Genomic DNA, 17,500 nt, shown 5'->3' on the forward strand with positions numbered 1-17,500 from the left:
CTCTCTCTCTCTCTCTCTCTCTCTCTCTCTCGGGACCGCCCACAGGCGAACAAGTCGACCTGAACTCTCTCTCTCTCTCTCTCTCTCTCTCTCTCTCTCTCTCTCTCTCTCTCTCTCTCTCTCTCTCTCTCTCTCTCTCTCTCTCTCTCTCTCTCATCCAAAACCATTTACGAAGTGTTAAGTCTTAGACTTAACTGATGTATTTCCAAGTGGAATATCAGACCTTAAAACGAGTCTTGATTCTCAAGGGGTGAGTCAGGACATCTCAGAGGGAGTGTAGCTTTTATTATGCATGTGTATTACCAACATTTTTACAGCAATTAACCTCACATTTTCCCTGATTACTATCATCGTCTTATCTATTATCACTTAGTGTAATACAACGCTCAAAATCACGCTCTGCAATTGCTTGACTGCATTGCTTACACTACTTTCCCATTGCCAAAGACAAGAGCGATGCGGAGCTCATGTGACTCGAAATACGAAACCTTAATATCATTTATGATTCTATAGCCCAAGGAACCAGTACATCAAGGTGGTGATGATGGTAGTGGCTGGGGCGTTCGTGTGGTGTCTGATGGGAACACCTACCTGTTGGGGAGCCCCTAGTGAAGCCGAGTCTGCCAGCCGGCCCTTGAAGACTTCCCAACCAGCGAGGACAAGCGGAGGAAGGTAGTGAGAGCAGAGAGGATGTTGCGTAGTGGGTCACTACGTCGGGTGTTGACGAAGGGGAAGGTGATGTGGGTGAGGGATCGCGGGAACTTTGGCAACACTAAGACAAGGGAAGCATTGTGAAATACGATGTGAATAATGATGATAATGATGATAGTAATGATGATAATCATAATGATAATGAAATGATAATAATCATAATGATAATAATAATAGTAATAATGATAATAATAATAATAATAATAATAATGATAATAATAATAATAATAATAATAATAATAATAATAATAATAATAATAATGATAATAATAACAATAACAATAATAATGATAATAATAATAATAATAATAGTGATGATAATGATAATATAATGCTAATAGTAATGCTAATAATAATGCTAATAATAATGATAATAATAATAATAATAATAATAATAGTAATAATAATAATAATGATAATAATAATGATAATAGTAATCATAATGATAATAAAGATAATGATAACAGTATAATGATATCATCCCTTGTGGAAAGCTACATATGTCTCCTCACCCAGGATCAGAGAGTGTGGTAAGGAGGTGATGACCTCCTTCGCCATTCTTCGGTTCTCGGCCGACGCAGGAAACTGGGATCACATGATCGAAGCCCTCAACGACACCAACCCGTCCTCAAAGGCTAAGCAACCACACACCGTCCCCACAGGTGAGCGAGGATAAACACCCCCTAGCTTTATTTCTGTATCAACATGTCTCCTATACTCCTGTTTTTTTCGAACCTAGGCACCAAGTTATCCTTTTTTCTTTCTGTTCAAAGTCAGTACATTTCTTTTTTCTTTTTCCTGCATTCAAGGCTCAACAACCATCAAGTCTCAGCTAGACAAAGACGAACTAAGAGACCCTAGGAATGAGACGTCAGTCATGGCACTCATGAACCCGGCTGCACACACACCCACACCAAGACGAACGTCCGCCCAGACTCAGTGAACCCAAGGGAGTGAGTCCGGTAATAAGTCAAGGAAGTAGTGTTCGCTTGCAGCTATCACTGGAGACTTACATGGGTGGTAAAGGGGATCCATTTCATGGTCCCAGAAACTTCAGTCATGAGTGATGCACTTGATATATATATAAATATATATATATATATATATATATATATATATATATATATATATATATATATATATATATATATATATATATATATCTTTTTTTTTCATACTATTCGCCATTTCCAGCATTAGCGAGGTAGCGTTAAGAACAGATGACTGGGCCTTTGAGGGAATATCCTCACATGGCCCCCTTCTCTGTTCCTTCTTTTGGAAAACTAAAAAAAAAAAAAAAATGAGAGGGGAGGATTTCCAGCCCCCCGCTCCCTTCCCTTTTAGTCGCCTTCTACGACACGTAGGGAATACGTGGGAAGTATTCTTTCTCCCCTATCCCTAGGGATAATATATATATATATATATATATATATATATATATATATATATATATATATATATTATTTTAATTATACTTTCTTGATGTCTCCCGAGTCAGCGAGGTAGCGCTAGGTAAGGACAAATGGCCATATGTCTATGTTTTTAAGAGCACTACGGATATGTGATCTCATAGGCCTGGTAGATGAATGTAGTCATATAAGACGTATCTTTTAGACAGTTATATCATCCCAATTGGTTTGTGAACAAAGCTTACTGGAAATCTAGAAAGACATTTTATGCTTCTTGTAATAAAAACATGACAAATAAGGATAAGTCTAAATGTTTAGTGTTGCCCTATTCTCCCAACTCAGCGAATCTAAGACACTTTCTAAAAAAAGATGCTTGTAAGATTGTTTTCCAGTGCAATAACATCATCAGTAAGACCTTAATATATAGTAGGCCAAATTATGCAACAATTGGGAGTGTTTACGCCGTCAAATGCAAGGCATGTAAATATATTTACGTAAGCCAGACAGGTAAAACTGTAACGGAGAGGTGTTATTGGCACCGTCATGCAGTACGCAGGGATGACCACAAAAATGCGATCGCTAAACATTGTCATGAAAATGATCATCCCATAGATCTTGAAAATCCCGTTATTCTATACCCCTCTACTGATTATGCTACACGCAACGTCACTGAATCTGTCTTAATTGCTAATACAAAAAACTTTAATTTGTCCCCAGGCAATTTCAAAGCTCATCCTAGCATTAGATAAACCATTATGAGAGAATTGACAAAACACGAAAACATGAAAAAAAAGTTGTTCAAGACACACCCAGCTACCCAGGTGAAACCCCGCCAAGTGACCCTCCTTAATCACTCTCCATTACAACAGTTATGGCCAGGAGAATGGACACTGAATGGAAGAATTGACGAACCTGAGTTGAATAGATAGTAATTATGCCATCCTCTGACGAAATATAGTGCTATGATAAAGAAGTTACTTGATCAGAAAAGACTGGCCACAGCCAATGTGTATGAGTTTGTATAAACGTTTCATTTATGTCACTTCACAGTTTATTGATATGGTAATGGATTCATCCCGTGTACTCAAAGTCCTACTTCATTTTCTTTTGTTTTGAAAAAAATATTGGAGCTCTATGCCATACGAGTTATGAAGAGGGAGCCCCCTTTTACAACTTAAAGATTATATAAGTATAACGAATTAGCTATTCAAATGAATACCTAAGTATAGCGAATTATCTTTTAGAACGAATACATCAGCATAGCGAATTATCTTTTAGAACGAATACATGAGTATAGCGAAATATCTTTTAGAATGAATACATAAGCATATCGAATTATCTATTCGAACGAATGCATAAATATAGCGAATTATCTATTTGAACGAATATATAGATATAGCGAATCATCTATTCGAACGAATACATAAATGTAACGAATTATCTATTCGAGCGAATACATAAGAATAGCGAATCATCTATTCGAACGAATACATAAATATAACGAATCATCTATTCGAGCGAATACATAAGAATAGCGAATCATCTATTCGAACGAATACATGAATACAGTGAATCATCTATTAGAAGGAATACATAAGTATGAAAACGAGGTGATGTGACGTCATATTGGAATGGCACATTTGGTGCTACGACTGACACTGGGAAATGATCCCAACAACTGTGAAGTGTTTGATGACGAAATGAGTGAAAAGAGCTAATTACGAAAACGAATCCGAAATAGAAATAACCATACAACTAACAAAAAAAAATGAAGTAAACAAAGGAAACAGAAAAAACAAAATATGTACATGCATTCACAGAAAACTTTAAAAAAAGAAATATTTGTCATTTTTTCAACCATTTTGTCGATAGGGTACGTTTGTAACGCTCTCTTCCATGTCCTGAATCTGGTGTGTGTGTGTGTGTGTGTGTGTGTGTGTGTGCGTGACTCATCATTTATGCAGCCTATATCAAGCGCTTGTTTGACGTCTTGTGGATCAGTGTTTGCCAGTAAGACACACCAGTCTGTTCCTGTCCACGGTCCCCCTTGCAACAGTTGAAGCTTCAACGAAAATGAGGTGAGTTGAAATCTCGACAAGTTCCAAAGACGTTCGTTCTTCTGTCTACTTGTAGTCCCACTCCACAGGCAGGCGACTCTATGGGCAAGTTCCAAAGATGTTCTTCTGTCTGTTAGTAGTCTCACTCTACAGTAGGGCAGGCGACTCTATGGGCAAGTTCCAAAGATGTTCTTCTGTCTGTTAGTAGTCCCACTCTACAGGCAGGCGACTCTATGGGCAAGTTCCAAAGATGTTCTTCTGTCTGTTAGTAGTCCCACTCTACAGTAGGGCAGGCGATTCTATGGGTTATTAAAGTCCACATTGAAGAAACCATCACGTGAATACATGAGGAACGAAGGGCTTGATCTTAGCCTTACCTCAACACTGACCATATAAACTTTCGTTGACTTACATTGACTTACTGTGTTTCCAATAATGGTCTCCAAGATGTTGAGGGTGACTTGTCTAGCCGTAGGGAATCCTCTTAGTCCTATTCTCAGTTAACTTGGTTAAGGAATATTTTGAGAATGAGATTCTAACTTCCATCAGTCACCAATCGAAAATCTGGCTTAGAAACATAGGTGATGTGTGGTCTTTTTTGGGCCATTTTCCCAAGATTGTGATGTTTTCTTTAATGAATTGAATAGCATTCATCCCACCAACACTGAATGGAAAAACGAGGGCAAATTGCCTTTTCTTGATGTGTTGATAACTAGGGAAATGGATGATCACTTGTCCTTTAAGATCTACCAAAAGCCTTCTAACGCGGAGAGATATGATATGTTATCTTATTTAGCTCATGATCCTTCCGTAAAAATGTCTGTAGTTATGTCTATGTCTTTAAGAGCATTACGAATATGTGATCCCACAAAATTGGTAGATGAATGTAGTCATATAAGACGTAACCTTAGGCAGGTATGTTATCGTAAGTGGTTTGTGATCAAGGTTTACTGGAAAACCAGGAAGACAATTTATGCATCTAGTAACTTAGCTAATGTAAAACAGAAAACATTGCCTTTAAGGTTGCCTTCCAATATAATTATTCTATCAGTAAGACCTTAATTAAAAGTAGGCCAAGTTATCAGAAAACTGGGAGTGTTTACGCCGTCAAATGTTAGGCATGTAAAGATGTATACATTTACCAGACCGGTGAAACAGTCACTGAGAGATGCTATTGGCACAGTCATTCAGTACGCAGAGGTGACAACAAAAAATACGATCGCTAAACATGGACAAGAAAACGATCATCCTGTAGACCATAACAACCCAGTCACACCCGTAACGTCATTGAATCTGTCTTGATCGCAAATGATAAGAACTCCAGTTCGTTCCCTGGTTACTTTAAAGCATATGCTATTATCAACCAGATCATTATGAAAGAGTTATCAAGAAACGATAACATAAGAAAAGTCGTTGAACAGACACTTCGGTACTCAGGCCAACCTCCCCCTACACAGCTCCTATAAGCCGCGGGAACTCAACTCCCCCTCCCCCTAATTTTCCTCCAACGGTCAGGCCAGTGTCTGCCTCGGCATGGCGGTGGTAGGGTGGGGTCTGTGTGTTGGTGTTGGGCTTTAAAACAACATATGAATAATTTGCACCTAATGGAGAGGATTGGGTCCGTGAAATATGTAGTGCAGTAGGTACTGAAAAATATATGTTAAATAGTATTATCTGAACTCCCACCGAATTGCGATTCTACCTTAATAACTCTCATCTTGGACTAAAGTGATCATCATATCAACTATATATATATATATATATATATATATATATATATATATATATATATATATATATATATATATATATATAATTCTATATTATATAACCAACGTGACCTAGGACCAAAACTCAGTCAAGAGAACCAATGAGATATACAAACAATTCACGCCTAGATAAAGAACTTGACATGAACTGTAGATGGTGATCGAGACCGTGGTTTGTGTCCCACAGAGTGAGCGTGGTCTTCTTGGTGCTGGCTGCCTTCCTTGGGCTCTCTTACCCTCTCTCCACCGCGCATCTGTACAGGAAACTTCATCTACAGAAGAGGTGAGTAATCGTAGGTTGTCATTTCTCACAGACCCACAAAGAAAGGCGGGATGTGGGCATATGAGAGAGGTTAGTAAAGTGGTTGGATGGCGAAGTTTAGTTGTTTGTGAAAGACAAAAGAGAGGTGTATGAGCGTTACTTAGAAAGGAGTTCGAGTGATTGGAAGATATCCAAAATAAAGCGAAAGGAGGTTGAAAAGAAGGTTTTAGGGGCTAGAAAATAGTGGAGATGAGAACTGGGTGAGCGAATATCAGTAAACTTTAGGGAGAATAAGAAAATAGTATGACGGGAGTTTATTCAAGTGAGAAAAGGAAGAGAACAAACGGAAACATCGGTGACGGGAGTAAATGGGGAAGTGGTAACAGATAATGATGAGGTGAGGAGGAGATGGAGTGAATACTTTGAAGAATTGTGGAATGTGATGATAATAGGATGGCAGATGTTGGGTGTTTGGGCCGGGGAAATATGCGAAATGAGAGAAATGTGAATAGTGGTTTAGTAAGATGAAATGTAGCAAGGAAGCCAGAGTGGAAGGTACTGCAATTCAATTCTTTAAGAAAGGGAGTGACTGTGATATTGATTGCCCAGTTAGAATTTTCAGTGTATGTATGGATCATGGTGAGGTGCTGAAGATTGGCAGAACGCCTGTATGGTGCCACTGTTAAAGGCAAGGGCGACAAAGGTGATGGTTCGAATTACAGAGGTATAAGTTTGAGGGTATCTGGTAAATTGTACGGGACAGTGTTGATTGAGGTGAAGACGTACAGACCAACAGATTGAAAGGGAAAAAAAATAACCAGGGGTAGTAGAGGATGTGGATCACGTGTTTGCTTTGAGAAGTGTGTGTGAGAAATACTTAAAAAAGGGAAGGATTTGCATGTGATATTTACAGATCTGGAAACGGCATTTGATAGGGTTAATGGAGGTGGATAAGGGAAGGTGTTACGTATATATGGTGTAGGAGGAAAGCAGTCCAGTGATCAGTTTTTATGAAGACAGTAAGACATATGTAGGAGTAAGGAGAATGAGTGGCTCTTGGTGAAGGTGGATCGGCAGCAAGGGTGTGTGATATCACCACTGCTGTTTGATCTGTGAGTGAATAGGGAGGTGAGGGAAGTGATTGCAAGGGTCTTAGAAAGAAGTGCGGACACGCCGTCTGTTGGAGGTGATGGATGGCGACCTGGAAGGTGAGTCAGTTGTTTGCTTGTGACACGGCACTGGTGGCAGATTCGGTGGCAGAAGATGGCGTCTGAGTCTGGGAGAGCGTATGAAAGGAAAAAGTTAAAAGTATTTGTGAGTAAATGTGTGGTTATTAGGTTAAACAATGGAGAAAAAGATGTTAGCTGGGTTGTGAGTCTGGATTGAGAAAAGCCTGGAGAAAGTGAAGTGTTTGAGATCCCTGGTAGTGGAAATGGCAGAGAATGAAACCATGGGAGATGAAATGAGGAGGAAGTAAAGTGTTTTAGACATCTGGGAGTGGATCTGGCAGCGCATGGAACCATGGAAGCGGAAGTGAATCATAGGGTGGGGAAGGGGGCGAAAATCCTGGGAGCCTTGAAGAATGTGTGGAAGTCGAGAACAGTATCTCGGAAAGCAAAAATGGGTATGTTTGAAGGAATAGTGGTTCCAACAATGTTGTATGGTTGCGAGGCGTGGGCTATGGATAGAGTTGTGCGCAGGAGGATGGATGTGCTGGAAATGAGATGTCTGAGGACAATGTGTGGTGTGAGGTGGTTTGATCGAGTAAGTATCGTAAGGGTAAGAGAGATGTGTGGAAATAAAAAGAGCGTGGTTGAGAGAGCAGAAGAGGGTGTTTTGAAATGGTTTGGGCACATGGAGAGAATGAGTGAGGAAAGATTGACCAAGAGGATATATGTGTCGGAGGTGGAGGGAACGAGAAGTGGGAGACCAAATTGGAGGTGGAAAGATGGAGTGAAAAAGATTTTGTGTGATCGGGGCCTGAACATGCAGGAGGGTGAAAGGAGGGCAAGGAATAGAGTGAATTGGATCGATTTGGTATACCGGGGTTGACGTGCTGTCAGTGGATTGAATCAGGGCATGTGAAGCGTCTGGGGTAAACCATGGAAAGCTGTGTAGGTATGTATATTTGCGTGTGTGGACGTATGTATATACATGTGTATGGGGGTGGGTTGGGCCATTTTCTTTCGTCTGTTTCCTTGCGCTACCTCGCAAACGCGGGAGACAGCGACAAAGCAAAAAAAATATATATATATACATATATATATATATATATATATATATATATATATATATATATATATATATATATATGGTAAAGTGTGTGGAAGAAGAAAGTTAAGAGTAAATGTGAATAAGAGCAAGGTTATTAGGTACAGTAGGGTTGAGGGTCAAGTCAATTGGGAGGTGAGTTTGAATGGAGAAAAACTGGAGGAAGTGACGTGTTTTAGATATCTGGGCGTGGATCGGTCAGCGGATGGAACCATGGACGCGGAAGTGGATCATAGGGTGGGGGAGGGGGCGAAAATTTTGGGAGCCTTGAAAAATGTGTGGAAGTCGAGAACATTATCTCGGAAAGCAAAAATGGGTATGTTTGAAGGAATAGTGGTTCCAACAATGTTGTATGGTTGCGAGGCGTGGGCTATGGATAGAGTTGTGCGCAGGAGGATGGATGTGCTGGAAATGAGATGTTTGAGGACAATGTGTGGTGTGAGGTGGTTTGATCGAGTAAGTAACGTAAGGGTAAGAGAGATGTGTGGAAATAAAAAGAGCGTGGTTGAGAGAGCAGAAGAGGGTGTTTTGAAATGGTTTGGGCACATGGAGAGAATGAGTGAGGAAAGATTGACCAAGAGGATATATGTGTCGGAGGTGGAGGGAACGAGGAGAAGAGGGAGACCAAATTGGAGGTGGAAAGATGGAGTGAAAAAGATTTTGTGTGATCGGGGCCTGAACATGCAGGAGGGTGAAAGGAGGGCAAGGAATAGAGTGAATTGGAGCGATGTGGTATACAGGGGTTGACGTGCTGTCAGTGGAGTGAATCAAGGCATGTGAAGCGTCTGGGGTAAACCATGGAAAGCTGTGTAGGTAGGTATATTTGCGTGTGTGGACGTGTGTATGTACATGTGTATGGGGGGGGGGGTTGGGCCATTTCTTTCGTCTGTTTCCTTGCGCTACCTCGCAAACGCGGGAGACAGCGACAAAGTATAAAAAAAAAAAAAAAAAAAATATATATATATATATATATATATATATATATATATATATATATATATATATATATATATATATATATATATATACTATCCTTAGGGATAGGGGAGAAAGAACACCTCAGTACTTCCCACGTATTCCCTGCTTGTCGTAGAAGGCGCCTTAAAGGGGAGGGAGCGGGTGGCTGAAATCCTCCCTATCCTTTTTTTTTTTTTTTTTTTCTAATTTTCCAAAAGTAGGAACACAGAAGGGGGCCAGGTGAGGATATTCCCTCAAAGGCCCAGTCCTCTCTTCTTAACGCTACCTCGCTAACGCGGGAAATGGCGAATAGTATGAAAGATATATATATATATATATATATATATATATATATATATATATATATATATATATATATATATATATATATATAAATATATATATATATATATATATTTTTTTTTTTTTTTTTTTTTTTTTTTTTTTATACTTTGTCGCTGTCTCCCGCGTTTGCGAGGTAGCGCAAGGAAACAGACGAAAGAAATGGCCCAACCCCCCCCCCCCCATACACATGTACATACACACGTCCACACACGCAAATATACATACCTACACAGCTTTCCATGGTTTACCCCAGACGCTTCACATGCCTTGATTCAATCCACTGACAGCACGTCAACCCCTGTATACCACATGACTCCAATTCACTCTATTCCTTGCCCTCCTTTCACCCTCCTGCATGTTCAGGCCCCGATCACACAAAATCTTTTTCACTCCATCTTTCCACCTCCAATTTGGTCTCCCTCTTCTCCTCGTTCCCTCCACCTCCGACACATATATCCTCTTGGTCAATCTCTCCTCACTCATTCTCTCCATGTGCCCAAACCATTTCAAAACACCCTCTTCTGCTCTCTCAACCACGCTCTTTTTATTTCCACACATCTCTCTTACCCTTACGTTACTTACTCGATCAAACCACCTCACACCACACATTGTCCTCAAACATCTCATTTCCAGCACATCCATCCTCCTGCGCACAACTCTATCCATAGCCCACGCCTCGCAACCATACAACATTGTTGGAACCACTATTCCCTCAAACATACCCATTTTTGCTTTCCGAGATAATGTTCTCGACTTCCACACATTTTTCAAGGCTCCCAAAATTTTCGCCCCCTCCCCCACCCTATGATCCACTTCCGCTTCCATGGTTCCATCCGCTGACAGATCCACTCCCAGATTTCTAAAACACTTCACTTCCTCCAGTTTTTCTCCATTCAAACTCACCTCCCAATTGACTTGACCCTCACCCCTACTGTACCTAATAACCTTGCTCTTATTCACATTTACTCTCAACTTTCTTCTTCCACACACTTTACCAAACTCAGTCACCAGCTTCTGCAGTTTCTCACATGAATCCGCCACCAGCGCTGTATCATCAGCGAACAACAACTGACTCACTTCCCAAGCTCTCTCATCCCCAACAGACTTCATACTTGCCCCTCTTTCCAGGACTCTTGCATTTACCTCCCTTACAACCCCATCCATAAACAAATTAAACAACCATGGAGACATCACACACCCCTGCCGCAAACCTACATTCACTGAGAACCAATCACTTTCCTCTCTTCCTACACGTACACATGCCTTACATCCTCGATAAAAACTTTTCACTGCTTCTAACAACTTGCCTCCAACACCATATATTCTTAATACCTTCCACAGAGCATCTCTATCAACTCTATCATATGCCTTCTCCAGATCCATAAATGCTACATACAAATCCATTTGCTTTTCTAAGTATTTCTCACATACATTCTTCAAAGCAAACACCTGATCCACACATCCTCTACCACTTCTGAAACCGCACTGCTCTTCCCCAATCTGATGCTCTGTACATGCCTTCACCCTCTCAATCAATACCCTCCCATATAATTTACCAGGAATACTCAACAAACTTATACCTCTGTAATTTGAGCACTCACTCTTATCCCCTTTGCCTTTGTACAATGGCACTATGCACGCATTCCGCCAATCCTCAGGCACCTCACCATGAGTCATACATACATTAAATAACCTTACCAACCAGTCAACAATACAGTCACCCCCTTTTTTAATAAATTCCACTGCAATACCATCCAAACCTGCTGCCTTGCCGGCTTTCATCTTCCGCAAAGCTTTTACTACCTCTTCTCTGTTTACCAAATCATTTTCCCTAACCCTCTCACTTTGCACACCACCTCGACCAAAACACCCTATATCTGCCACTCTGTCATATATATATATATATATATATATATATATATATATATATATATATATATATATATATATATATAATTCTTCATAATATTGTTATATATACCAACTATATAATACATTCAATTTGCAGCTGTACCGGTGTATGATAGGCATAACTCTGAGCAACTGTACAATCAAAGACTATTCTATTTGTTTCCAGGAGCCTTTCGTTTGCCCAACAGGACGACAGTGACAGCACCTCAAATAGTAACAGTGATTCTGTGGAAGTGGTGAAGCGGTAGGTGGATCAGTAATCGCTAGTGATAAAATAAAAGATTGTGTTGGGTTAATCATGCAGGGGAAATTACTACTATTGCTACTATTACAACTACTACTACTACTGCTACTACTACTACTACTACTACTACTACTACTACTGCTGCTACTACTACTACTGCTACTATTACTACTACTACTGCTACTGCTATTACTGCTACAACTACTACTACTGCTGGTACTACTACAACTACTTCATGTGTAAGGAACCTCTTCTGTAAGGAATAGAGCGAATTGGAAAGTTATGGTATACCAGGGTCGACGGGCTGTCAGTGGATTGAACCAGGGCATGTGACGCGTCTGTATTAAACCATGGAAAGTCTTGTGGAGCCTGGATGTGGAAAAGATGTGTGGTTTCGGTGCATTAGACATGACATCTAGAGAGTCTGAGTGTGAACGAATATGGCTGTTTTTGTCTTTTTCTAGCGCTACCTTGCGGAAGAGGGCTGGGAGCGAGAGGGGTGTGAGTGTGTGTGTGTGTGTGTGTGTGTGTGAGTGTGTGTGTGCTATTTCATGTGTTGTAGGGTGGCGACGGAAATAGATGTAGGCAGCAAGTATGAATTTGTACATGGTTATATATGTATATGTCTGTGTATATATATGTTTGTATACGTTGGAATGTATATGTATGTATATGTGTGTGTGTGTGTGTGTGTGTGTGTGTGTGTGTGTGTGTGTGGGCGTTTATGTGTATACATGTGTATGTCGGTGGGTTGGGATATTCTGTCGTCAGTTTCCTTTCGCTATCTCCCTAGCGCGGAAGAAGACGATTAAGTGTAATATATATATATATATATATATATATATATATATATATATATATATATATATATATATATATATATATTATTTACTTATTTATTTTGCTTTGTCGCTGTCTCCCGCGTTAGCGAGGTAGCGCAACAAAACAGACGAAAGAATAGCCCAACCCACCCACACACACATGTATATACATACACGTCCACACACGAGAATATACATGCCTATACATCTCAACGTATACATATGTATACACACACAGACATGTACATATATACATATGTACATAAGTCATACTGTCTGCCTTTATTCATTCCCATCGCCACCTCGCCACACATGAAATAACAAAACCCTCCCCCCTCACGTGCGCGAGTTAGCGTTAGGAAAGGACAACAAAGGCCACATTCGTTCACACTCAAGTCTCTAGATGTCATGTAATAATGCACCGAAACCACAGCTACCTTTCCACATCCAGGCCCCACAGAACTTTCCATGATGTACCCCAAACGCTTCACATGCCCTCGTTCAATCCATTGACAGCACGTCGATCCCGGTATACCTCATCGTTCCCATTCACTTTATTCCTTGCGCGCCTTTCACCTTTCTGCATGTTCAGGCCCCGATCACTTAAAATCTTTTTCATTCCATCTTTCTCCATCCAATTTGGTCTTCCTCTTCTCCTCGTTCCCTCCACCTCTGACACATATGTTCTCTTGGTCAATCTTTCCTCACTCATTATCTCCATGTGCTCAAACCATTTCAAAACATCCTCCTCTGCTCTCTCAACCACACTCTTTTTATTACCACACGTCTCTCTTATCCTTTCATTACTTACACGATCAAACCACCTCACACCACATATTGTCCTAAAACATCTCATTTCCAGCACATCCACCCTACTCCACATGTGTATATATATATATATATATATATATATATATATATATATATATATATATATATATATATATACTATCCATAGGGATAGGGGAGAAAGAATACTTCAATATTTCCCACGTATTCCCTGCGTGTCGCAGAAGGCAGCTAAAAGGGGAGGGAGCGGGTGGCTGGAAATCCTCCCCTATTTTTTTTTTTTTTTTTCAATTTTCGAAAAGAAGGAACAGAGAAGCGGGCGGGGTGAGGATATTCCCTCAAAGGCCCAGTCCTCTGTTCTTAACGCTACCACGCTAACGTGGGAAATGGCGAATCGTATGAAAGATATATATATATATCTATATATATATATATATATATATATATATATATATATATATATATATATATATATATATGTATATATATATTCTTTATAGTGTGTTATATATATCATCTATAATACATTCATTTCACAGCTGCACCAGTGAGTAACATGCATAAGTCTGAGCAACTGTACAATCAAAGACTATTCTATTTGTTTCCAGGAGCCTTTCGTTTGCCCAACAGGACGACAGTGACAGCACCTCAAATAGTAACAGTGATTCTGAGGAAGTGGTGAAGCGGTAGGTGGATCAGTAATCACTAGTGGTAAAATAAAAGATTGTGTTGGGTTAATCATGCAGGGAAAAGTACTACTACTACTACTGCTACTACTACTACTACTACTACTGCTGCTACTACTACTACTGCTACTACTACTACTACTACTACTACTACTACTACTACTACCGCTACTACTACTACTACTACTACTAGTACTTCCTATTCATTCGTAAGAAACTTCTTCTGTAGGGAATAGAGCGAATTGGTATGATGTGGTATACCAGGGTCGATGTGCTGTTAATGGATTGAACCAGGGCCTGTGAAGCGTCTGTATTAAACCATGGAAAGTCTTACGGAGCCTGGATGTGGAAAGGGAGGTGTGGTTTCGGTGCATTAGACATGACAGCTAGAGAGTCAGAGTGTGAACGAATACGGCTTTTTTTGTCTTTTTCTAGCGCTACCTTGCGGAAGAGGGCTGGGGCGAGAGGGGTGTGTGTGTGTGTGTGTTTGTGTGTGTGTGTGTGTGTGTGTGTGTGTGTGCTATTTCATGTGTTGTAGGGAGGCGACAGAAATAGATGAAGGCAGTAAGCATGAAATTGTGCATGGATATATATGTATATGTCTGTGTATTTGCATTTTTGTATATGTATGTGTATGTGTGTGTGTGGGTGTTTTTGTGTATACATGCGCATGTGGGTGGGTTGGGCCGTTCTTTCGTCTGTTTCCTTGCGCTATATCCCTAGTGCGGGAGAAGGCAATTAAGTGTAACATATATGTATCTATATATATATTTATATATATATATATATATATATATATATATATATATATATATATATATATATATATATATATATATAAATATATATATATATATATATATATATATATATATATATATATATATATATATATATATATATATATATATATACATATGTGTAGAGGTTTTCAGAAAAGAAGAGAGAATGTTGGGGTGAAAAGAGTGGTGAGAGGAAGTGAGCTTGGGAAGGAGACTTGTGTGAGGAAGTACTAGGAGAGACTGAGTACACAATGGAAAAAGATGAGAACAAAGGACGCAAGGAGTGTGGGGGAGGAATGGGATGTATTTAGGGAAGCAGTGATGGCTTGCGCAAAAGATGCTTGTGGCATGAGAAGCGTGGGAGGTGAGCAGATTAGAAAGGGTAGTGAGTGGTGGGATGAAGAAGTAAGATTATTAATGAAAGAGAAGAGAGAGGCATTTGGACAGTTTTTGCAGGGAAAAAATGCAAATGAGTGGGAGATGTATAAAAGAAAGAGGCAGGAGGTCAAGAGAAAGGTGCAAGAGGTGAAAAAGAAGGCAAATGAGAGTTGGGGTGAGAGAGTATCATTAAATTTCAGGGAGAATAAAAAGATGTTTTGGAAGGAGGTAAATAAAGTGCGTAAGAAAAGGGATCAAATGGGAACTTCAGTGAAGGGGGCTAATGGGGAGGTGATAACAAGTAGTGGTGATGTGAGAAGGAGATGGAGTGAGTATTTTGAAGGTTTGTTGAATGTGTTTGATGATAGAGTGGCAGATATAGGGTGTTTTGGTCGAGGTGGCATGCAAAGTGAGAGGGTTAGGGAAAATGATTTGGTGAACAGAGAAGAGGTAGTAAAAGCTTTGCGGAAGATGAAAGCCGGCAAGGCAGCGGGTTTGGATCGTATTGTAGGGGAATTTATTAAAAAAGGGGGTAACTTTATTGTTGACTGGTTGGTAAGGTTATTTAATGTATGTAAGACTCAAAGTAAGGTGCCTGAGGATTGGCGGAATGCTTGCATAGTGCCATTGTACAAAGGCAAAGGGGATAAGAGTGATTGCTCAAATTACAAAGGTATATGTTTGTTGAGTAATCCTGGTAAATTATATGGGAGGGTATTGATTGAGAGGGTGAAGGCATGTACATAGCATCAGATTGGGGAGAGCAGTGTGGTTTTTGAAGTGGTAGAGGATGTATGGATCAGGTGTTTGCTTTGAAGAATTTATGTGAGAAATACTTAGAAAAGCAAATGGATTTGAATGTAGCATTTATGGATCTGGAGAAGGCATATAATAGAATTGATAGAGATGCTCTGTGGAAGGTATTAAGAATATATGGTGTGGGAGGTAAGTTGTTAGAAGCAGTGAAAAGTTTTTATCGAGGATGTAAGGCATGTGTACGTGTAGGAAGAGAGGAAAGTGATTGGTTCTCAGTGAATGTAGGTTTGCGGCAGAGGTGTGTGATGTCTCCATGGTTGTTTAGTTTGTTTATGGATGGGGTTTTTAGGGAGGTGAATGCAAGAGTTTTGGAAAGAGGGGCAAGTATGCAGTCTGTTGTGGATGAGAGAGATTGGGAAGAGAGTCAGTTGGTGTTCGCTGATGATACAGCGCTTTTGGCTGATTCATGTGAGAAACTGCAGAAGCTGGTGACTGAGTTTGGTAAGGTGTGTGAAAGAAGAAAGTTGAGAGTAAATGTGAATAAGAGCAAGGTTATTAGGTACAGTAGGGTTGAGGGTCAATCAGTTGGGAGGTAAGTTTGAATGGAGAAAAACTGGAGGAAGTGAAGTGTTTTAGATATCTGGGAGTGGATTTGGCAGCGGATAGAACCATGGAAGCGAAAGTGAATCATAGGGTGGGGGAGGGGGCGAAAATTCTGGGAGCCTTGAAGAATGTGTGGAAGTCGAGAACATTATCTCGGAAAGCAAAAATGGGTATGTTTGAAGGAATAGTGGTTCCAACAATGTTGTATGGTTGCGAGGCGTGGGCTATGGATACAGTTGTGCGCAGGAGGGTGGATGTGCTGGAAATGAGATGTTTGAGGACAATATGTGGTGTGAGGTGGTTTGATCGAGTAAGTAATGTAAGGGTAAGAGAGATGTGTGGTAATAAAAAGAGTGTGGTTGACAGAGCAGAAGATGGTGTTTTGAAACGGTATGGTCACATGGAGAGAATGAATGAGGAAAGGTTGACCAAGAGGATATATGTGTCGGAGGTGAAGTAAACGAGGAGAAGTGGGAGACCAAATTGGAGGTGGAAAGATGGAGTGAAAAAGATTTTGAGTGATCGGGACCTGAACATGCAGGAGGGTGAAAGGCGTGCAAGGAATAGAGTGAATTGGAACGATGTGGTATACCGGAGTCGACGTGCTATCAATGGATTGAACCAGGGCATGTGAAGCGTCTGGGGTAAACCATGGAAAGTTCTGTGGGGCCTGGATGTGTAAAGGGAGCTGTGGTTTTGGTGCATTATTACATGACAGCTAGAGACTGAGTGTGAACGAATGGGGCCTT

At 40.2% G+C, this 17,500-nt stretch overlaps 3 protein-coding genes across 8 annotated transcripts in view; 2 read left to right on the top strand and 1 right to left on the bottom strand.

Annotated features, from left to right (window-relative positions):
• The window catches only part of LOC139746931 (uncharacterized), an 8,061-nt gene extending 6,210 nt beyond the window's left edge, over nt 1–1,851 (top strand). Inside the window, exons 1-3 of the mRNA XM_071658621.1 lie at nt 1–672; nt 1,228–1,373; nt 1,521–1,851. The exon at nt 1–672 is cut by the window's left edge and continues 6,210 nt beyond it. Coding sequence (XP_071514722.1) covers nt 542–672; nt 1,228–1,373; nt 1,521–1,654 — 411 coding nt within the window. The 5' untranslated portion in view covers nt 1–541 and the 3' untranslated portion in view covers nt 1,655–1,851. The remainder of the gene's footprint in view (nt 673–1,227; nt 1,374–1,520) is intronic.
• Nucleotides 1–17,500, bottom strand: part of LOC139746906 (cubilin-like) — a 132,886-nt gene that overhangs the window by 87,776 nt on the left and 27,610 nt on the right. The window lies entirely within an intron of this gene.
• Nucleotides 4,045–17,500, top strand: part of LOC139746930 (uncharacterized) — a 24,222-nt gene continuing 10,766 nt past the window's right edge. Inside the window, exons 1-4 of one of the 6 annotated variants that reach the window (XM_071658616.1) lie at nt 4,045–4,198; nt 6,134–6,229; nt 11,859–11,936; nt 14,155–14,232. In XM_071658616.1, the coding sequence (XP_071514717.1) occupies nt 4,194–4,198; nt 6,134–6,229; nt 11,859–11,936; nt 14,155–14,232 (257 nt within the window). In that variant the 5' untranslated portion in view covers nt 4,045–4,193. Of the gene's footprint in view, nt 4,199–4,259; nt 5,796–6,133; nt 6,230–11,858; nt 11,937–14,154; nt 14,233–17,500 lie in introns of those variants that run through there. The other 5 variants (XM_071658617.1, XM_071658620.1, XM_071658615.1 and 2 more) reach the window with 5 other exon arrangements.

Source organism: Panulirus ornatus, chromosome 66 (genome assembly GCF_036320965.1).
Source record: "Panulirus ornatus isolate Po-2019 chromosome 66, ASM3632096v1, whole genome shotgun sequence".
NCBI classification, from domain to species: domain Eukaryota; kingdom Metazoa; phylum Arthropoda; class Malacostraca; order Decapoda; family Palinuridae; genus Panulirus; species Panulirus ornatus.